The 19,652-nt window shown below is 40.6% G+C and overlaps 1 protein-coding gene across 1 annotated transcript in view; it reads left to right on the plus strand.

Annotated features, from left to right (window-relative positions):
• Window positions 1–19,652, plus strand: part of LOC133423757 (polyamine-modulated factor 1-binding protein 1-like) — a 39,740-nt gene that overhangs the window by 10,236 nt on the left and 9,852 nt on the right. The window contains exons 7-11 of the mRNA XM_061714066.1: window positions 423–669; window positions 6,591–6,675; window positions 9,210–9,321; window positions 18,234–18,343; window positions 19,026–19,100. Of these exons, the coding sequence (XP_061570050.1) occupies window positions 423–669; window positions 6,591–6,675; window positions 9,210–9,321; window positions 18,234–18,343; window positions 19,026–19,100 (629 nt within the window). The remainder of the gene's footprint in view (window positions 1–422; window positions 670–6,590; window positions 6,676–9,209; window positions 9,322–18,233; window positions 18,344–19,025; window positions 19,101–19,652) is intronic.

Below are 19,652 nucleotides of genomic sequence, written 5' to 3' on the forward strand. Positions count from 1 at the left end.
GAAAGCGCAATATGTAGACTTGACTACATTGCCATTTCTGAACCATCAGATACAAACAAAATGCAATCTGCAGTGCCCATGACAAACAATTCCAACCACATTTTGAAATGTACTTCTAGGGTGAGCTACTTAACATCCAACTCCACAGCGACTGCCTTTCCTTTTGTGAGTTCTTAAGTCCAAGGTAAATATGTAATGAGGTTTTTGTTCAGGGATTCTCGTTGATAAAAGCAAATTCAAGCTTTAAAATAGTCAAATGATAAATGATTGGTCAATACATATACTTTGGAGTCCATTTGAGGCCATATTTTAAGTGCATTTTAAACAGTTTTTCAAGGTATTTGATCTGAACAAGGCTACACACACAACACATGGACGAGTCACTTGTTTACCCATCTTATCCTTACTTACCCGTCCTGCAGGTACACATGACAATCTTCGCGCAGGAGGAGGAGGAGGAGCAGCAGCTGAAAGAGGCCAAACAAGAGTCTGCAAGAAGGGATGGGGACGTGGATGCACAAAGAGGGCAAGTGCAGAGACTTCAAGAGAAGTTTCTGAAGGAAGAGGAGGAGAAGAAGAGTGCCATCAGAGAGAACCAGCGCCTGAGCACATATAGCAGACAGCTAAAGAAAGAACTGGACGAGATACGCAACAAATACAAAGTGACAGGTAGTAATCAGCCCAAAAAGCCCTTATTTACTCATGTCAAACATCGTCAAAATTATGTTATCAACATGTCTTCTCTTCTTTTTTCGTCGTCCACATTTCCGTGCTACAAACCCTTTTGGCCATGTGAAGAACTAAACAAAACGTCTTCCAATTCCAAGGTTTTACAAGCAAGGACATCATAAAAAACAATCCAGCCCATGTGAAAAACTTTCTCGTGTGAAAAACTCTCAGAACAGTTGCCAGTCTTCCTAACAGCTGAATTCCCAGCAGGTTCATCCCAAGATCAGACCATGTAATACTTGGAGAAACTGCAAAGACTGCCCAAGTATGGATTGTTTGGAAAAATTGCTAGGAAAAGGTTACTTCTCTCAAAAATAATAGCAGCATGTTTTAAGTTTGCAAAGTTTTATCTCAACAAACCAAAAGACTCCTGGAGATTTGTCATTTGGACACAAAGGACCAAAACAGAGTTGTATACTGGACGGTACAAAATTTGGTGAAAACCACATAATCCATATCAGCACAAATCTCATACCTACTTTCAAGCACAGTGGAGGAGGGTTAATGACCTGGGCTAGTTTGGACACCTAGAAACCGTTGAATTGAGCATGAACTCCTAAAATATTCCAGGATCAAACGTCATGCCGTCTGTCTGGTGACTGGGTCATGCACATGAACAGTGACTCCAAGCACCTTAGTAGATCTACAACAGCGTGTTGCAATGGCCTATCAAAGCCAAGACCCGTACCTGATTTAAATTAAGTTACATTCAATAATGCTTTATTAATGCCTGAAGGGAAATGATATAATGATCATTTCAGAATGTCCAGAACGGCACTGAATCACAGGGTGTATCGTAAATCATGACATGGTGTAAATGCACTGTGTCATGTTGTTCTTCATGGGTTTTATCTATATCATTAGAAGGTTATGGGAGAAACACGTTTTTTTAACATGACCTCATACATACTTATGCATGCTTTCTTTTTTACACCACTCTATTCAGAAGGAGCTAAAGCAGGCGGCCTACTCTGCCGTTTGTGGCAAAACCAGCCACAGTCTTGTTTACTTTTTCAGTTTTCTCAAATGAGCCAGGATTGTAGTGATTCAGTCACTGGCTGTCTGGATGTAACGCTCTCTCCGACCTACACACACGATGTAGATGGAGGTTTGATTTAATGGTGCGCTGCTTTAGCTGTATGGTAATGATCTGGCTTGTGTGTGCGTGCGCGTGCGCGTGCGCGTGTGCGCGTGTGTGTGTATGCGTGTGTCCTACAGTGGCCTTTGTTGTAACATGTCAGTGCAGGAATGGTGATGCTTGTGTCTCACTGGGCACAGAAAAGTCTCATTAAGAATTAACGTACATATCTGTGGTCACGCCATGCAAACACCCCGCACACGCGCGCTCACAGTCATTTCTTCCAACTCCCACTGCTTTAATTAGCACAGACACGGTGGTTCTCCGAGGTACAAACACACACGCACACAATCACCTATTGTCCGCAGAGAGATGAATCTGAGGTCTCTCTCTGAGGCAGACAGTGCCTGGCTTGCTCAGTGAACATTGCTCATTAACAAGATAGAGACAGAAGGACAACGCTGTGCAGCTTGGCCTTTGTCTGCGATCAAAACGCATTCCCTCAACTCTCTTCTCCACACAAAACCACATATTATTCAGCTTTTACCTTCAGCAAATGCAGTCCACCAATGCCGAGCCTATTGTAATAACTTAAGAAGAATAAAGAGGCCTTATTACAACAAAGGGGGCATTGTTTACCTGGATATAGCAGTAGTCTGAATAAAATGGGAATGGAGTCATCTTGAGAAATTACTGCCATGAACAAAGGGCTTTTTTTAATAACATGCTACCTTGTTGTTCTGTCTGTGTAATGAAAATGTTGTATTGAGTGGTGATGGCAATGATGATTGATAAAAGATCTGGTCAAGGATGGTGGGGACTGTGAAAACAACAGATTAGATGGCAGATTGTCATAGGAATATTGACATGGTGTAAAAAAAGTGAGAGGAAAGCATTTCAGAGAGGACTCTCACCACCACAAATGTGTCATCCTTTAGATATTTGTACATTACTTAATTAATTTTATTAGCCTGCTCAATTATCATACTATGGTGACAAGGTTCAACCACACCTTATGGAAATTATTTTTATGGCAATAAAGAATAAATACAGTAACCAACCAATGTCTGATTTATAAAGCAGTAACAATAAAAGTGGGTTGTTTAGTGGTTTGGTTCTGCAGAGAGGTTTGGATGTAATGGATGTTACATGAAAGGGCTTCTGTAGCTAGATAAAAGGACACAAAGAGAGGAGAAGAAAAGTTTAGAACCAGGAAAGTGTCACATGGATGAGATTGAAGTGTCTGACGGCAGCTGGACTCAATCATACTGTGTCAGAGCCGGCTAGAGAGACTAGGAGTGATTAAAAAAGACAGAAAAAAAGTTCTTTAATATGTGTCAAATTATCTGTCAGTCACATATGGCTCTTGTGCTTTGCTTGCTTGTGTGAGGTGCATACGGGATACTGCTGTGCACCGTACAGACCATCTAGTGTTTATAGGAAATTATACAAATGTGTGTGTGTTATTTTTTTCTTATCAGAAATGCATATGTTTTACAGTATATCTACCAGAATGTGCTCATGAAATTGAAGTAGAGAAGGATCCGACATGTTTAAATATGACTAATAGTGTCATCTTTCATGTTTATTAAGAAGTGTTGTGAGGCTGGTGCTGTCTGGCAGTAAATGAAACAACGGCATCAACAAAACTCTATATCCTTATTTCCACACTTGCACAAAAACAGAAATGTGATATTACCACCCCACTGTGCAGCTAGTGTGCATCTGCCTAAAAATGATGGAATCATTATGTGTGCAAATGTGTGTGTGCGCGTGTGTGTGTGCGTCTGTGCGTGCGTGAGTGCGTGTGTGTTGATATCCAATCTGGATCCCTGGACACACACGTGCACGGGCCTCTCTCCTCCAATTCACCTCTATTACTAGCTATAATCCCATTTCACACTCTATCGATCCCCAAAACTGTTGTTCACCGGAACCAGCAGCAAACACTGGCATTTCTCCCCATCATTTTACCACTATTGTTCTTTATTACACAAAGAAGCTGCCCCCCCCACCCCCCAGCCCCCCAAACCCTACCCCTGTCTTAGAGCTAACTCAGCCCAGCTGAAATATGAATTATAAATGTATGGCTAATAAAAGAGAAGGGGGGAAAGAGAGCGAGAAAAGGGGAGAGAGTTAGAGATAGAGAGTAGTGGTTGGTAGAAACATCAGAGAAAATGACTCCTTTACAAGAGTCTATTGATCAGTTTCTATCAAAGGGGGATGTCAGACATGAGATTACCTGGCAGTTTGAGCATTAGGTGCCGTGTGTTATAGCCCCGGGCCCTTGTACCGCTGCCAGAGGATTGTAAATAAAGCGGAGAGGAGAGAGCAAGAGGGGAGTGTGTTGGGGTGTAAGTGTGTGTGAGTTCAAGAGTCTGCGTGTTTGTGTCTGAGTGTGTTAGTCTTTGTGAGTCACTGTTGTGTGCATATTAGTGTTTTTTCTTTTTTTCCTTTTTTTTTTTTTTTTACTTGTAGTGTATTTGTGGGCCTGCACCTTTTGGCTTATACCCAAAAGCAGTGTTGCAAACCTATGAAACTTCAGAAAGAGCGAGAAAGAGTCATGGGAGGCTTTGGGACGTCTCTCGGGAGCACCTTAGCCGGCTACGAATCCTCCAACAAAGCCAAAGGAAGCTCCCATGAAGCCTTATGAAGCTTTTATGAGGGCCAGGCAGGGCCCAGCCCAGCCCCAACCACTGATTCAGGGTTAGCCAGGTTTTCTTCCTTCTCATGTTAAAGGCTAGTTGTGAGAGCGGGATAATCTGACGGTAGATCTGTGATTATAAACTGATGCTGTATGATGGGCTTTGAAGCGCCCGCGATGGCACTGAGAGGGCGAGATTGAGACGGAGTTCGATTATGGATTATTATCATGCCATAAATTGTAAAAGACAGAATAAAAGGGTCATGAAAGTCTTACCTTGGGGGACTAAAGATATTAGATTGTAGACTTTGGTCCTAACTTAACTTGTGAAGCCACTCAAAACAGGTCGTAAAGCACCTCAGACCTCAGATAGCGGACTGATGTTCTCCCTTAAGAAAGTAAGAAGTGTCAAGAAATCCTCGGCCCTTTTGAGAATCTTGATTCTACTACCCGTGCAAAATGTCACATCACATCTGCTTGTCTAAAGTCAGCACTTGGTCTGTGTCTTTCCTCCAGTTTTTGGTGTATCCAACTTTTTTCTGTTTCTAGAAAACGTAAGTAACAGAGAAAATTGTTAATTTTTCTGTGTATGTACCGTTTGCTTATGCATGCAAATAGTAGAGAGTTTGTGGAAACGATTGTTCCGTGCAACTAATTGCTCTCTCTGTGGCCTCCCCTGGCGGAAAGTGTCGCAGAGGTCACCGCGAGACTAACGCCTTGAATATGAATATGATCCCCCAACTCAAGTTTTCACATCTCTGCTTTATTGATTATTGAAATTCATAGCAAACTTTCACCTTGAGGTTCAGTAAAATAGCCAAGGTTGGGCACATATACGCACACATATCTAAAACACGCGCCAGTAAAAAGTGTTTGTGCGTCATGAAATATTTAGCAGCTTCAGTTTTCCTCGGGCTTCGGTTTTTAAACAGTTCAGGTGCTACGAAAGCATACATTATTGCTGGATGCATTAAATGCAGATCATATGTCATAGTTTGTCCTTTATTGTATATCTTATATGCTTTTGATCAGTTTGTCTCACTGCTACTGTCACAGCCCAGTGTGTCGCTTTAAAAGTATTTCAGACATTCACTTCATATTTTCTCTTTTTCTATTTTTCTCAGTCAAATACACATGCATGCACACAAACTCAAGGTCCGTCCAGTAAATATTCAACACACACACACACACATTTACGTAGACATATCCCCCAACACACCTCTTCATATTCAGTGAGCACGCCCTCTCAATATTCACTAGCCTTGGCCACCGATGGCTGACAGTTTATGTTAAATTCAATGAATACTGAATTTAGTGAAAAGGTTTTAGGAGCTATGAAGAAGCACACTCAAAACAGCACAGAGAACAAAAAGGGAGACGGTAGTAAATCAGACAATTTTAATTCAAACTCAGAGGGGTCTGCAAAGTAAACTTAACCAGAAAAACTGACTTAGTGGTTTATGTATCCACTCAATGTGCTAAATTACCAAGTGCAGGACAATGGGGTTTTATTGCATGTAGACGGAAGAGACGGCTGAAAAAGGGAACGTGATTGAAAGGCTGCAGTCAGGACTGGGAGCTCGGATGCCCTGCTCAAGGTAAAGAGTGCCATCTATTGACCAAATCGGGGATAATTTCTTTTGTCTCCCAACAAAAGGGCTGCTTCCATGTCCAAGTGTAAGCAGTGCAATGTGTTCATTCCTTCCGTCTCCGCCTCTGAAAGGCATTCAGCGCCTCTTCTGTGGAGGAGTTCGCCGTTTGCTTTGAAGGTGACTCATGTTTTCCCTTCTCATGCTGAACTTGACGAAAATCAATAATCACCTCTGTACACGCATATTTTGTAAATCATTCAAACGTGGCGTACTGGAAGATGTGACACACTGTGTGACTCCAAAGCCGTGTTGCATGTTTGTTTCTTTAGATGAATTAAAAAATTCACAACCAACCTCCCCGTTTAGAGCCACTCGGGACTATTTTATTAATATTATGTTAATGCGAATGTCTTCTATTCAGGCATTCGGTCATTTGAATTAGGGCTAGTCTCTAATGAATTTTAACCAAGAGCATGTGGGGTGAACTGTTTCTCTTTATCTCACATTTTCTTCCTCCGTCTGTCGTCTCTCTCCGTCTCCTGCTCAGTGGAGGAGTTGGCAGCTCGTGCAGAGGAGGCAAGGCGGATGGAGGGGTGCCTGACTGAAGGAAAGCTAGCAGAGGAGAAAATAAGGTAAAAAGGAAGTGAAGGAGAGAGAGAGAGAGAGAGAGAGAGAGAGAGAGAGAGAGAGAGAGTGAGAGAGAGAAAACGTCCTCTCCCATCACATTTCCCATGCTCCCCTGTGTAAGCTCAGTAATCAAAAACATTTAGATTTTTTTTACGTGCAGCATACAGTAGGCTTTTTAACTGAACATGTGTTGAACAGAACAGCCCTAAGCTCTCAGTGCATGTACGTGATTTCAGAGAGTCTACAAGAGAGGAAAAAAGTAAATAAATAAACTTATTGGTCAGTTACATATCAAATCATCCTTTCTCAACTAGTCAGCTAAGAACTAGGTTCATTTGTGCTTTCTGCATGTCTAGTTCTTAACTAATCCAGAAGAAATATCAAAATATGGTAGGAAAACAGATGTTAGTTCATAGAGTTCAGAGTTCAGAGGTGAGACCCCGGGTTGACCCCTCCGTGTTACCAGAGCTGCAATGATGACATCAGCAAGCATGCATCACCCAGTGTGTGTGTGTGTGTGTGTGTGTGTGTGTGTGTGTGTGTGTGTGTGTGTGTGTGTGTGTGTGTGTGTGTGTGTGTGTGTGTGTGTGTGTGTGTGTGTGTGTGTGTGTGTGTGTGTGTGTTGTGCGCGCCTGTTTGTGCACACATAGCTGTGGTTGCGGCTTTGGCTTTGACATGACCTCACTGCAACAGTCTCCGTCTCAGGGAGTTTCTCGGTTAAGTTGAGCCATGGAACATTTTCATCCTAAACCGACAATTTAAAACTCAGTATGGAGACTTTATGGGCTACATTCTGAATTATTGCATTTTATTACATTTAAACCAATTTTAGGTACCGTATGGTAAAACAATCGCTGTGTCTGCATATTAGACCCATTTGCAGAATCATACTGTTTACTGTTAACCGAGTATTATCTAATAAGTGTGAAGACATGAAAGGTTTTAAGCAACAACACCATACTAATGGCTTCCATCTGTGCTGTGGGAAATCCCCCCCTTTCTCCACAGGATGCCTCCTCGCTTTCTATCCTTTTTCTCTCCCACTCTGTTCATCCTATCATATGTTCTCTCAATGGGCCAATCTATCAGGCACTTTCTTTCCTTTTTGTTTTGGCTGTTTGGTTAAGATTAAGCCTTTACTACTACGGAATTACTGCTTTTACTACTACAGACTTACTCCCCGAGAAATGTTTGTGTGTGTATGTAAATACGTTACCTCTAAACATATATATATATATATATATATATATATATATATATGTATATGTATATATATATATATATATATATATATATATATATATATATATATATATATATATATATATATATATGAATAACACTTCTATTCTAATCATTTTTAAAAAGTCATGGTAATTATGCCATCATGAATACCAAGAATAACGTTTGCCTAATTTTATCAATAATTTCCGTCATTATTTTGTTTTAAAAGGTAAAAATGTATGATCATGGTAAATACTGGCTTTCCACAAACGTGTCTTTCTTTGTTATTACTGATAACTGTTTGTTTTCCTCTACTTCACACATTTGGCAGTTGTAATATTTTCATATATTTATTTAGTTTTTAAGCAATGCTTAAAAACACTCTCTCAAATCACGCCATGTAATTTCAAACAACCACTGCAATGGATATCTTTAATTATTCTTTGAGAAAATAATCAGCAAATCACTCAGTAATGAACTCGGTAATTAGTTGCAGGTGGAGTAAACAATGACACAGGTAGAATCTACTGGTAAAAGCCTGTTTTTGCATATATATATATATATATATATATATATATATATATATATATATATATATATATATATATATATATATAGGTATATATAGGTATATCTAATGTCAATTATTCCAAACACAAATAAAATCGAATAGAGTTCTGCCTTGGAAGGCCAAACTATTTTCACTATTCATGAACTGTAATTTGCCATCTTTCTATCGGCTTATGAGGTAATGTATGGGTCAAGGGTGAGGACGGTTTGTTTTGGTTTCTTTGTGCACGCAGAGGGCTGGTGGGGGTTTTGAGGCTCAAGAGCGGTCGAAGCGAGGCTGTGGAGGGAGGTTTGTGGAAATGGTAATCATTTGTCGTATTGATTCCGCTGTAGCCAGGGCAGCCGGCACGCACAGACCTGCTCGCACACGTGCGCACACACACTCATAGACACCAACCGACTCACTTACACAGGCGCGCAGTTGCGTGGCAGAAATAGACCCCTCCGTATTGATCCCCTTCACATTCCCTTAGCTCGAGTGCCACACACGCACACTCTCACACACAAATATACTCACACATTCATGATGATACTTTAACACTTAATAGCTGAGGGACATGCTTGTGTTGGGTTTTAGGAACATGAATAGACATTAAGTATATATTCATGCTAAAATTTATATGGCAAAGAAACTGAACACCTACTTGAAAGTTTATGTTTAATATTACTGCTTGTTTTTTTTCACCACAGCGAAAGCTGTGTGTAAGAGTGATAATCAGCTCAGTTATTGTGTTTGTTTATGCAGGTCAATGGCCATGAGGCTGGAGAAGGAGGTAGGAGAGCTCAGAGAGAATCTTCAGCAGGCTGTTGATCACAAACTCAAGGCTGAGAGACAAAACAAAGATGCACAGGAGCTGGTAAATAATTTGACTTTGAGAAAACTTTATCACCATCAATACTTATTATTTTTAAATGTAATTATTGAATCCTTCAGTCGGTGAGTCTATTGATTTTTGCACTTTAGCTCCTGACCTGAACCATTTTAGGTCAAACATTTGAGCCAGGTTTACTGTACCATTCAGCTTAATCATAAATACTAATGCACATGCTCTCCTTTTTATCCCCTCCTTCCATTCCGCCTAACGTTTTCCGTACCGTTCCTTCCCTTCCTGCACCCCTCCTTTTTTTTCTTACCTTTTTGATGATTAGTGGCATATATCCGGTGCTAGAGCCTGGATTATCTTGTCTAAGAGAGGGAGGGGTGTGTGTGGAACCTAAACCAAGGTGATTTGGAGCATTAATTCCTGAGTGTAATATTCCCTGATATTCCCTAATGTTCTGGTAGGTAGCGTGGGGGGGGGTCTCAGGGGAGGGCGGTTGTCAGAGCTGAGCTGCTGCTGTACAAAGGCAGAATAGATAATTAAGGTTAAAGGCAGTATGAGAAAGTGATGCTCACTTACATTTCAAAAACTTTGAATTCTGTCTTAATCTTTTTTAGTCTGTGACGGTCTCTCAGATCTTGATTTAGCATTGTGTTAATTTCTTTCTTCCATATTCTGCAAATGTTTCTGTTTTCCCACTTACTCTATCACTCCTGGTTTCTTTTCCTGGCGTCTTCGTCTCTCCTGCATGTTGCCTCACGTTAATATTTTTCTACTCTGTCCTTGTGAATAATGCAAGCCGGGTGCCATGGCGCTCCTTTTTTTTTTTGTTTAGTGCGTCAGGGTTTAACAGCTGTGATTGCCCAGGGCCTGTAGCAAACCTCAGGACAGATTGGTCAGTCAGTAGTCAAGCCAGTGCTCACAAAGACTTCTTCAACTATTTCACGACTGTTAAAAATGCTTTCATCTCTGCCTTTGCAGAGTGATTGGCCCTCTTTTTTTCTGTTGCCTGTGATCAGAAATGTCAGAGTTTGTCAGGAGTGTCTCATGCCAGAGGACTAAGAAAAGGCAAGCAAAGGCTACTCGTGTGTAGATTATCATCAATAAAATAAAGCGGCTTGGATCTCGAATATGCAAAAATGGATTAACTGTTTTTTTATTTTGGGTGTGGCTGAAAATCACATTGTTGTACATTGTTAATGGGCACTTTTTTGCCATAAAGTAAAAGGCAGCGAGACTGCGGTTAGCACTTGCATCTTCGTAAGAAGATTATGGCTTGATGTGCTGCTCTGTGTGGCATTTACAAATCCCTTCAGGATTTCCTGCAAAGAGAGATGGAAAGAACAACGCGAAGATGTAAAGTCTTGACTCCATTATGTTTCTATAATGTTTCTCTTATTATACACCTTTATTGTCTGCTTGGGGTACACATTACAGTGTGCCTGCCAACATGCATTCACCTCTTTTCTTAGATTCTGGACGGTTACACCCCTCAAATTACTGCACACTTTATTATCTTTATAAAGACTGTGGCTGCAAGTAGGGTCTGAGACGTAGTACTCGTAGGTTTTTTGCGTTTTATGAGCATTACACTTTTTATTATCTTTCTCACTGTAGAACTTTGAACTGCAAATTGTTTGGAAATGACTTCACAAGCCCTTCTGTATTGATGTGCAGCAACAATTACATCTCTAAGACCATTGCTAATGTCTTCCGTGCTTGGCATTTTGTTAATACACAACTTAATCCGCCAGACAGACAAAGTGCCAAAACATCTGCTTTTATACGGGTCTTCACACCTGCTGATGATCACTTCAGCAAGGTATGATGGTCAGCAGCACCAGAGTGGAATTTATATGGTAGTCCTATGTATGCAGTATGGAGTACAGTACGTAGTGTTGCCCATATGATTTATTTTTTTAAATAAATAATGGTATTGTACAAAAAAGATTATTAGGACTTGATCATAAGAGGAGAGTACTGAGGACATTGTATTTTTGCACCTAACTGTAAAGTTACAACAGCAGCAGTAACAGATGACAGGAAGTGATCAATGGAGACCAGAGTAAATACTTGGAGCAGCTGCTGGTGGTATTGGTGAAACTAAAAGTCTTTCAAATTGAAGAATTTTCTTTAAGGTTAGTTCCATTGGTTGACTTTCCGTGAGTATGGGGAAGGCATCGCCAGACTGTGGAAGTCAGCGGAGCCAATGTCGACGAGAACAGTAGATGCATGCAGTCACTGCCTCCTGCACCTGAACACAAGTCCCTCCATTTCCTTGCTGCAGCCTGGCTGCCCTCCATCATGTCAACAACAGATGAGCTTTTCAATGAATTTGACTCCAAACAGTGTTTAAACAGCAGTGTGATGGCCGTTGTGACTATAACTCCTTCATTAGGTCCCAATCTCTATTATTGACCCGCTGAAGATGAATTATCCACTGGTAAGAAAAAAAAAAAAAATCAAAGACTTGAAATGGTAAATGGTACACTACGGTGGCCTATAGAGGAAATCTATATTACAAATTGCCTTGGTGCACAGAAGCTGAACCTCAGATAGCTCTGTCTCTTCTGTATCTATGTCTTTGTATGCATAGTGGTTCCTTGGTGTGTGTGTGTTTGTTTCTATGACAGTTGGTACATGAAGACAGAAGCACACAGACACACACACACCCCAGTGCCATCCCTCGGCATGTGTCCAGTTCAAATATAAGTCATGGTAAACATGAGGCATGTTTTTGTGACTGATCATATCATCTCTCTCTTCCCCTCGCTCTCACTCTGCCACACACACTCACACAATCATACTCATTAGTGTGTTTACCTCAACTTCTTTTTGCACGGAGTAAAATATTTCAAAACAGAATTAATGAGAATTTGCAGTGAAGTTTTTAGACGGCAAAAGTTTATGGGCATGTTTTTTATGTTCAAAAAACTTGTTTTAGTTGCCCAAAAATGTTTACAACTACTGACATCATCCTGTAGCAATACAAAGGCAAGCCTGGTGCCTGGCTAATATCCTTGAGAAAATGGAGAATTACAAAAAGCCCCAATACACTGTTTTATTCTTCACAGTGGTTGGACATTGAGATGGGCAAGCCAAATTTTATCCGCCCCTGCTTTTTCCATTTTCCTCAGCGCTCAAGCAAGAATAGACACAGATTTCCCTGCCTAACATGGCTCTTTGGTGATCATTTTTAGGTAATACGCACATCTTCACCTGTAAAAGCACCTGTAGACTCAGCAAACCATGTTTTATTTGCATTGAAAATGTTTCACACAGTGCAGGATGGATTTAATGAAACGTAAGTCTCGATTCACCTCAGAATGCGCAAAATCTTTTGAAGGTGTGCCAGATTTTTAAATGAATGGTGCTACAATGTGAAGAGATAAAAGCAAATGGAAATAGAGCTTCACTAGTTTCGGAAATGGTCGTAGTTATTAATTAATCTCGCTCATAATACCTGACAAAAACCTCAAGCCTGGACTAATTAGCTTAGGATGACCTGCACTAGATCACTGTTACACTCACAAACACACACACACACACACACACACACACACACGTGTGTGATGATGAAATGAGGACAGACAAATGAAACTCATTTGTTTAGATGAATAAAGAGAAGTGCTCCAATTGTCTGACTATTAAACCATGGAATGGCCTTTGAATTTGTTCAGTGGGTGCACGTGTGCCATCTCCATCCCGCACGGCTCATTAAGCGACTGCTCTGTAATTCATTTGGGAGATGGAACGGACAGTCAGGCAGACAAACAAACCGTGTTTTCTCCTGTTGTCTCTATAACTTTCTTGGCCCCTCTTAACTATCACAGGCTGTCTTTCTTCTTCATAAAATGCGCTGTGTTGCTGTGCACTGTTGCACAGCCAGGAAGTGCAAATATTAAAGGACGTGGCATGTAACAATATTAATTTAATTTGCACAAGGACAATGTCAGAACAGATGACAGCCATTGTCTCTCAGGTCTCACGTTTAGTTTCATTTTACGGATAAAGTCTTGAATCACAGTAACCTTTTGTTCTCCGGGTGCTTCACATGTGCATTTACATTGTTTGTTTTACCGAGATAAACTTATATTAGTCAGAATTCAGACTCGCATAACAAGTGTCTTTGTGAGCAAGGATGAGGTTTAACATTTGAAAAATGAGTATTCAAGACTCACAAATGCTACTTGTTGAACAATATCGTATTCATAAAAGTGAGCACAGCTGCTGTAATTTGTAATTATCCAAGGTTGACCTCCAAGCATCTCACAGCATAAGTGTTTCCTTTTCCTTCAAAATTCCCTTGTTAAAAATGACAAGAGTTACTGTCACATCCCCATTCAAAGTCAGTTACAATCTGAGAGAAATGTTAATGACATAAACACGAAAGGCTGGAAAAAACATTGAATAAAAGTGGAAACATTCTTTCATAGATTCCAGTTCGCACACCTCTTCAAAGCCATCATCATATCACATTGTGACTGAATCCCTGAGAAAATGTTTGCCTCCATACTCAGCGATCACCCAGCCGATTTTGCTTGCGCGCGCGCGTGCGTGCGTGCGTGCGTGCGTGCGTGCGTGCGTGCGTGCGTGCGTGCATGTGTGTGCACCTGGTTTTGTAACTTCAGATGGACCTTTTCTAGTATAAACATTGACCATCAGTTGTCATGACAATCAGACCTCCTAATGAGATAAAACGTAATTTCTGAGGTTGTGGCTAAGGTTTGAAGTAGCATGTGATTTGGGATTAAGTTAACCTGGGGTTAGGTATGAATTAATCCAAGATTTAAGTTTTGGTAAGGCTATCCATTGTAAACGGAAAATCCATCAAAAGAACACCTGTAAAATCCCTTTGTGTATTTGTTTCCTATAAGTTGATTACGTGGGAAAATATTTACTTGAAAACTGCCTCGCGGAACTAAACAAAGTGATAGCAAAGTCAACTGTTTAGGAGAGTTAATGCATGTACTGTTGCTGCAGGGTTGATGCTGTTTGTCCAAACTCTGCATCCACTCATTACTGAGCAATATCAATACAATTCAAAGCTGATATAACAGTTCTTAAACTAAGCATCAGCTGTGGTAACAAACATAGGCTGTGATGGATGTAGAGAAGGATGTGACCTTTTGGGCTAATATAGAATTAGCTGCTATTGTGTTTCTGTTAAACGTTTTTTTATGCACTACACCAGTGCTCTTTAATGCAGGGGCATGTCTTAGACGTTCATCTCCTCCAGACTTAACAATGAGCTGGTGGGTGATCATTGGAGTAAAAATAACAAAATCTAAACATTTTTACACGTGGTTGAAAGGGCACATTTTTTTATATGGTTTAAAGTTTCATAACAATTTTTCAGAAAATTGAACATGAACAATATTGTTACCACAACCTCTTACATAGTACATAGTTTAATTTAGTTTTTTAAATAAATTTAAAAAAAAAAACTTTTTTAAAAACTTTAAAAAAAACTTTCCATTGGTTACTTGGTTCCTCTTTACAACAATATCTAAATTATTTTAGCGCTGCATCTTAAAGGGATACGATGCAATACTTTTGTATCTAACAAGAGTTTTTTTCTTTTTCTTAAAAACACCTGAACAAATTAAAACATCTTCTACTGCAGACGAGGGTCGTCATCCTTAACAAACTTCTACCACAGCTCACAATGTGGCTGCGCTCTTGCACCCTGGCTGCAAGATTGGGGATTTCAGTAATAGGAGCCTCTGATAAACAAGCCAGCAGCATGCGTAGGAGAGTCTGTGATGAAAGGAATCGGGTAAAGGAGTCAGGCCATGCAGCAGCAGACGAAGGTAATTAAAGAAGCCATCATCAGCATCATTAATATGCTAGATCTGCTGTGGCCCACTGACTAGTCTAATGGAGAACATGTCATCATCGTCACCATTAGGGAGAGTAGGACACACATAAACACACACACACACACACACACACACACACACACACACACATACTGTCTTAATGTTGGGTCACGCCATGATTACCACCATTAAGCCCAGAGTGAGAAGGCCTGCTTAGGAAGCTGCATTCTCTTTTGCATTCGCACATGCACTTGCACACGTAAAGAACACACACACACACACGCTTGAAGATCTTTAATTCAGGCCATGTGAGTGATAAGTATGCATATTTAAGTGATGTCAGGCCTGTTGGGTCTTTTAATTAGACAGAATGAATGAATGTTTTATAAAAACGTGTTTAACAATAAATGTGTTCATTAATTTGATGAGAGGATGTGCTCTGATGAGCTGAGTGGAACAGAGTAATGGTTCGTATGCAGCTCTGGTGATTTGATGGTGGGAGACGCAACAACGAGGCTATCTGTTTCTGATTTTATACTCATTTTCATTTCCCTCTCTTTACCCAGGAAAAGTCATCTGTGAATGATGTTTATCCCATGGCCTTGGTCAGTTTGGTCTGTTTTAGTGAAAATGCACTTTTCTCCTCTCTGGTTAATGTGCAATGCGATACCACTGCACAGCTCCACGGAGAATAGAAGATCTGGAAAATCATTTAACTGCAGAAGTCCTCCACATTTTCTTTTTCTTCTGTCTGCAGGTGTGCTTTTATGACCCACCATAATGGTTTATTCACATATATAAGTACAGAAAAGAGAAAAAAAGTCTCAGAGTCCAAAAGGTCCATCTTGTATCTGTTGGCTTTGAAGAGTGTGAGCTGTGGACGGGACAACTCAGACTGATCTTGATAGAATAAATCAAAATGATAAATAGCAGTGCAGCAGCTGTAAACATTCCAAATCCTGCACCAGCGCCGCTGTAGTCAACTCATATTCAGCAGCATAAAGCTGAGGACAAGTGGTATCACCAAACGTAGTTATAAATGCATTTTGTTGCCCCTTTTAGCCCCCCATCATCTGCTAAAATATTTGTGCAACAAAACCAATCTAAATGTTAAGCAGGTATGCTACCTTACTCCCCCCCTTCTTGCAGTTTCGCCTCCTTGTCCTGTTCCCTTTTTTCTCTAAATGTCCCTCTGTCTCTGTCACACACTCGCCCCCTCTTTCTCACACACCCTTTCACTGCCTCCCCTGACACCAGTGGAAACAGAGCGATGATGTGTAATTTAGTTCTAATCACGACATCAGACTTGTGCTGCGATTTACATCCCTCCACCAGCCGAGCCAGTCAGACAGTCAGGAGGGAGATGTTAATGTGAGACCACAGGTAATTACTGTCATTACAGCATGCCACAGATTCACACAGTATGTGTGCGTGCGCTCGGTTCTCGTAGCTGTACGTGTGTGTGTTTGTGTGTGTGTGTGCAGATGTCAAATGAGTGTGTGTGGTTTTGTTTTTGATACGTTTGTCTATTTGTGTACTGCTCATCGAATTCTCAGCTTAACGTCCTTTACATAAAGATGTGTCAGTGCATGAGACGAAGCAGAAATGAAATCACAAACAGAGGACGATTCACAATATTTATTCTGTTGCAGAAAAAAATGTAATTACAATTGATACCCTGACTCAGTTTATCCTCCAAAACCGAATTATTTTCTTGATGTAATTTCATTGTTCCCACAGTTTATTGCCACCGCTTGTTTGCTGAAATGCAACCCTTCCTCAGTCCAAATGTAATTTAAAGTGTAATTATTCACGGTGTTTTGACATTTGAATTTTTTTTAAGCACTATGTCTTATTTCAGAACTTCATTTCACACATGCACGAGGTATTGTATCATTTAGCTGTATGAGTTTGTGTTCACATTTGGCTGCAGAGCAACACAAGAGAACCAGATGTGTCGTATGAATGCATTCCTCTTATTGTGTCATTCTTTCTTTTTAAACTGTCTGCTCAAATTGGATGTTGGTCAGGAAATAAACATAGACTACTTCTAGATATTTATGCAGAACTTTTTTTTCTAATCTCAAGTAACCAGAACCATGCTCAATGATGGTAATTTCATCCCTAATGTTTTGGTTGTCATTTGCACATCCTCTGGTTTGTTTCCCTGTAGCCATTGCTTGCCATAATACTTTTTGATTTATTCAAGCCTTCTGTTTTTTAATTCAGGTCTGCATCAACAGAAACAGAGCTTTTCTTTTTGTCTTTTATGTGTGCGACACATCAAACTCCGTGTCGTTTTCCATATACGCCTCAGCAGTAAAATATTTGGATATTTTCACGATATTCAAAAAACACAGACATGCAACACGAGTGTTCATTCGTCTCACAGCAACGGTTGATATTTTGATATTTCGGGTTGATCATTTGACATTTTTACGTGCTTAAATTATGCTCCACATGTTGGAAAGTTTTCCCATGTTTGTCCAAGTTTTTGTAGGAAGATGGGACGGTATATCAAGGTGTTTCTATGCCGATAAGGGTAATATGTTGCTGTCCCTTGAGTTTAGTCCTGGAAAAGTCCTGGCTGATAAGCAGAATGAAAAAGTCAGCAGTTTGGCAAGGGCCACCCAGTTGTGGTGTTCACCACCCACCCGTTACTTTCTAGAAAGCTCTTCTTGGGCTTGAGCTGCTGCTCTCTTCCATCCTCCATCTTTCCTCCATCATGTTTAATCCCTCAGTGTCTGCAAATGGCATCTCTTTTATTTCCCATTATTCTCCATTTACCCATTTTCTGCTAATGTTTCTGTTCTACCTTGTTTTCTTAGTGGTTTTTTTTTTACATCCATTTCCACCTTTTCTTTGCTTCCCCACTATTAGGGCTTCACATATATCACTTTTTAACCTTTCTTTAATCACACATTTGGCCGCTTTAATCCACATGTATGCTGAATATGATATGTATGCATGCATGTCCGCGACTAATAGAATAATAGATGTGAGGCCCTTAATCTATTTTAAGTCTGTTAATGTACTCCACAAAATCAGTAAACGGTGGAAAGACCATAAAACCTGCAATCCAATGCAAAATTTGCCTTTCGATAAATAATATTTGACTGATTGTAGGTTGAGACTCTCCAGACTGAGCTGGAGGGGACCAGGTTGGATAACGCAAATCTTCGCCACAAGAGCCAAGAAGTCTTGACAAATGTCAAACTTTGGATCAGAGAACAAATGTAAGATTACACCTCAAAGACTATATTTAGTTTTTTTCTCAATCATTTGTATTTAAAGGGGACCTATTATGGCATCTAATACCTATTTTAAACAGGCCTTGAATGTCTTAAAAACAAGCTTTTGATTTTTTTTGCTAAATAAATTAGAAATTCAGCCTCTGAGCCATGTCTTTATCTTCCCAGTCTCTAACCTCATTCTCTATGCGGGATTCTGAGTGGGCGGGGCTATGATAATGAGGCTCTGTGCTGATTGGCTGCCTGAATGACGCGATACACCGCTACGAAAAAATGGTGGAAGCTCCGGCCGGTGGAGTTAGTTGTGGGCGCGTTTCACGCATCGGATCACAGAATCTGAACGGCTCGTAGAAGCCACATCACACTGGACGGCTCATTCAGGCGGCTGTACAGACACTGCAGAATTTGGTTGCTTTCCTCCTTCTCTATATGTTAAAGCAAGAAAAAACTTGTTTTTCATAACAGGTCTCCTTTAAGGAACATGACGATCATTAAGACACATCAGTGTTTTGTGGGTGTGGGTTTTTGTTTTAATCATTGGGGTCAAAATCTGAAAAATAAATCTAAAAAGTACACTATGTAAAGCAGAGGAAAACCACCAGGTTTTCTTCAAAAGCATGTGAAGTCGTGTAACATCAAAGTTCAGGAGATGGTGTTCCTCTTGCAGGGCTGCCAGCGAGAGCCTCGCTGCTCAGACAAAGGCCCAAAACAAGGTGCTGCTCATCACCACCGGAGAGAAAGCGTAAGTGTTGTTCATCAGGCGGTGCTGAACTCGTGTGCCTCCATCTCCACGGCGTTTCACTTCAGGGGAGATGAAAGAGGAGGTGGGGGGTCAGTTTGTGATTACAGTGCATGTGTGATCATGTATTGTCTGCGTCTGTTTAAGTAAATTCAGGTCGACTGTGCGCCGTGTGTGCAGACACACACACAGACATGGGCGTGACACCTCCCTCTTCCCAGAGATCAAAGCAGTCTAGCCATCTTCTGTTATCCCATCTCCCTACTGTGCCACGAGTCTCCAACCACCGCAACCCTGATCGCACGCATCTGCTTTCACCGTGTTTTGCTTTTGTGATTTTTCTTAAAATGTCACAGACGGACCCGACTTCATACACTTACTAACTATCACATCTCTTAGTGTCTCATTGGACAATTGATTGTCACAAACTGGAAATTCGTGAAATTCTTCCCGTCCCGTATATGAAACAATTTCAGAATTATTAATAGTTTTGCAGTCTGAGTGTTGTCGGCATAATAAAACACTGGAATAAATAGCCACAAGTGTTGAATATCT

This window comes from Cololabis saira, chromosome 22 (genome assembly GCF_033807715.1).
Source record: "Cololabis saira isolate AMF1-May2022 chromosome 22, fColSai1.1, whole genome shotgun sequence".
Classification (NCBI taxonomy): Eukaryota; Metazoa; Chordata; class Actinopteri; order Beloniformes; family Belonidae; genus Cololabis; species Cololabis saira.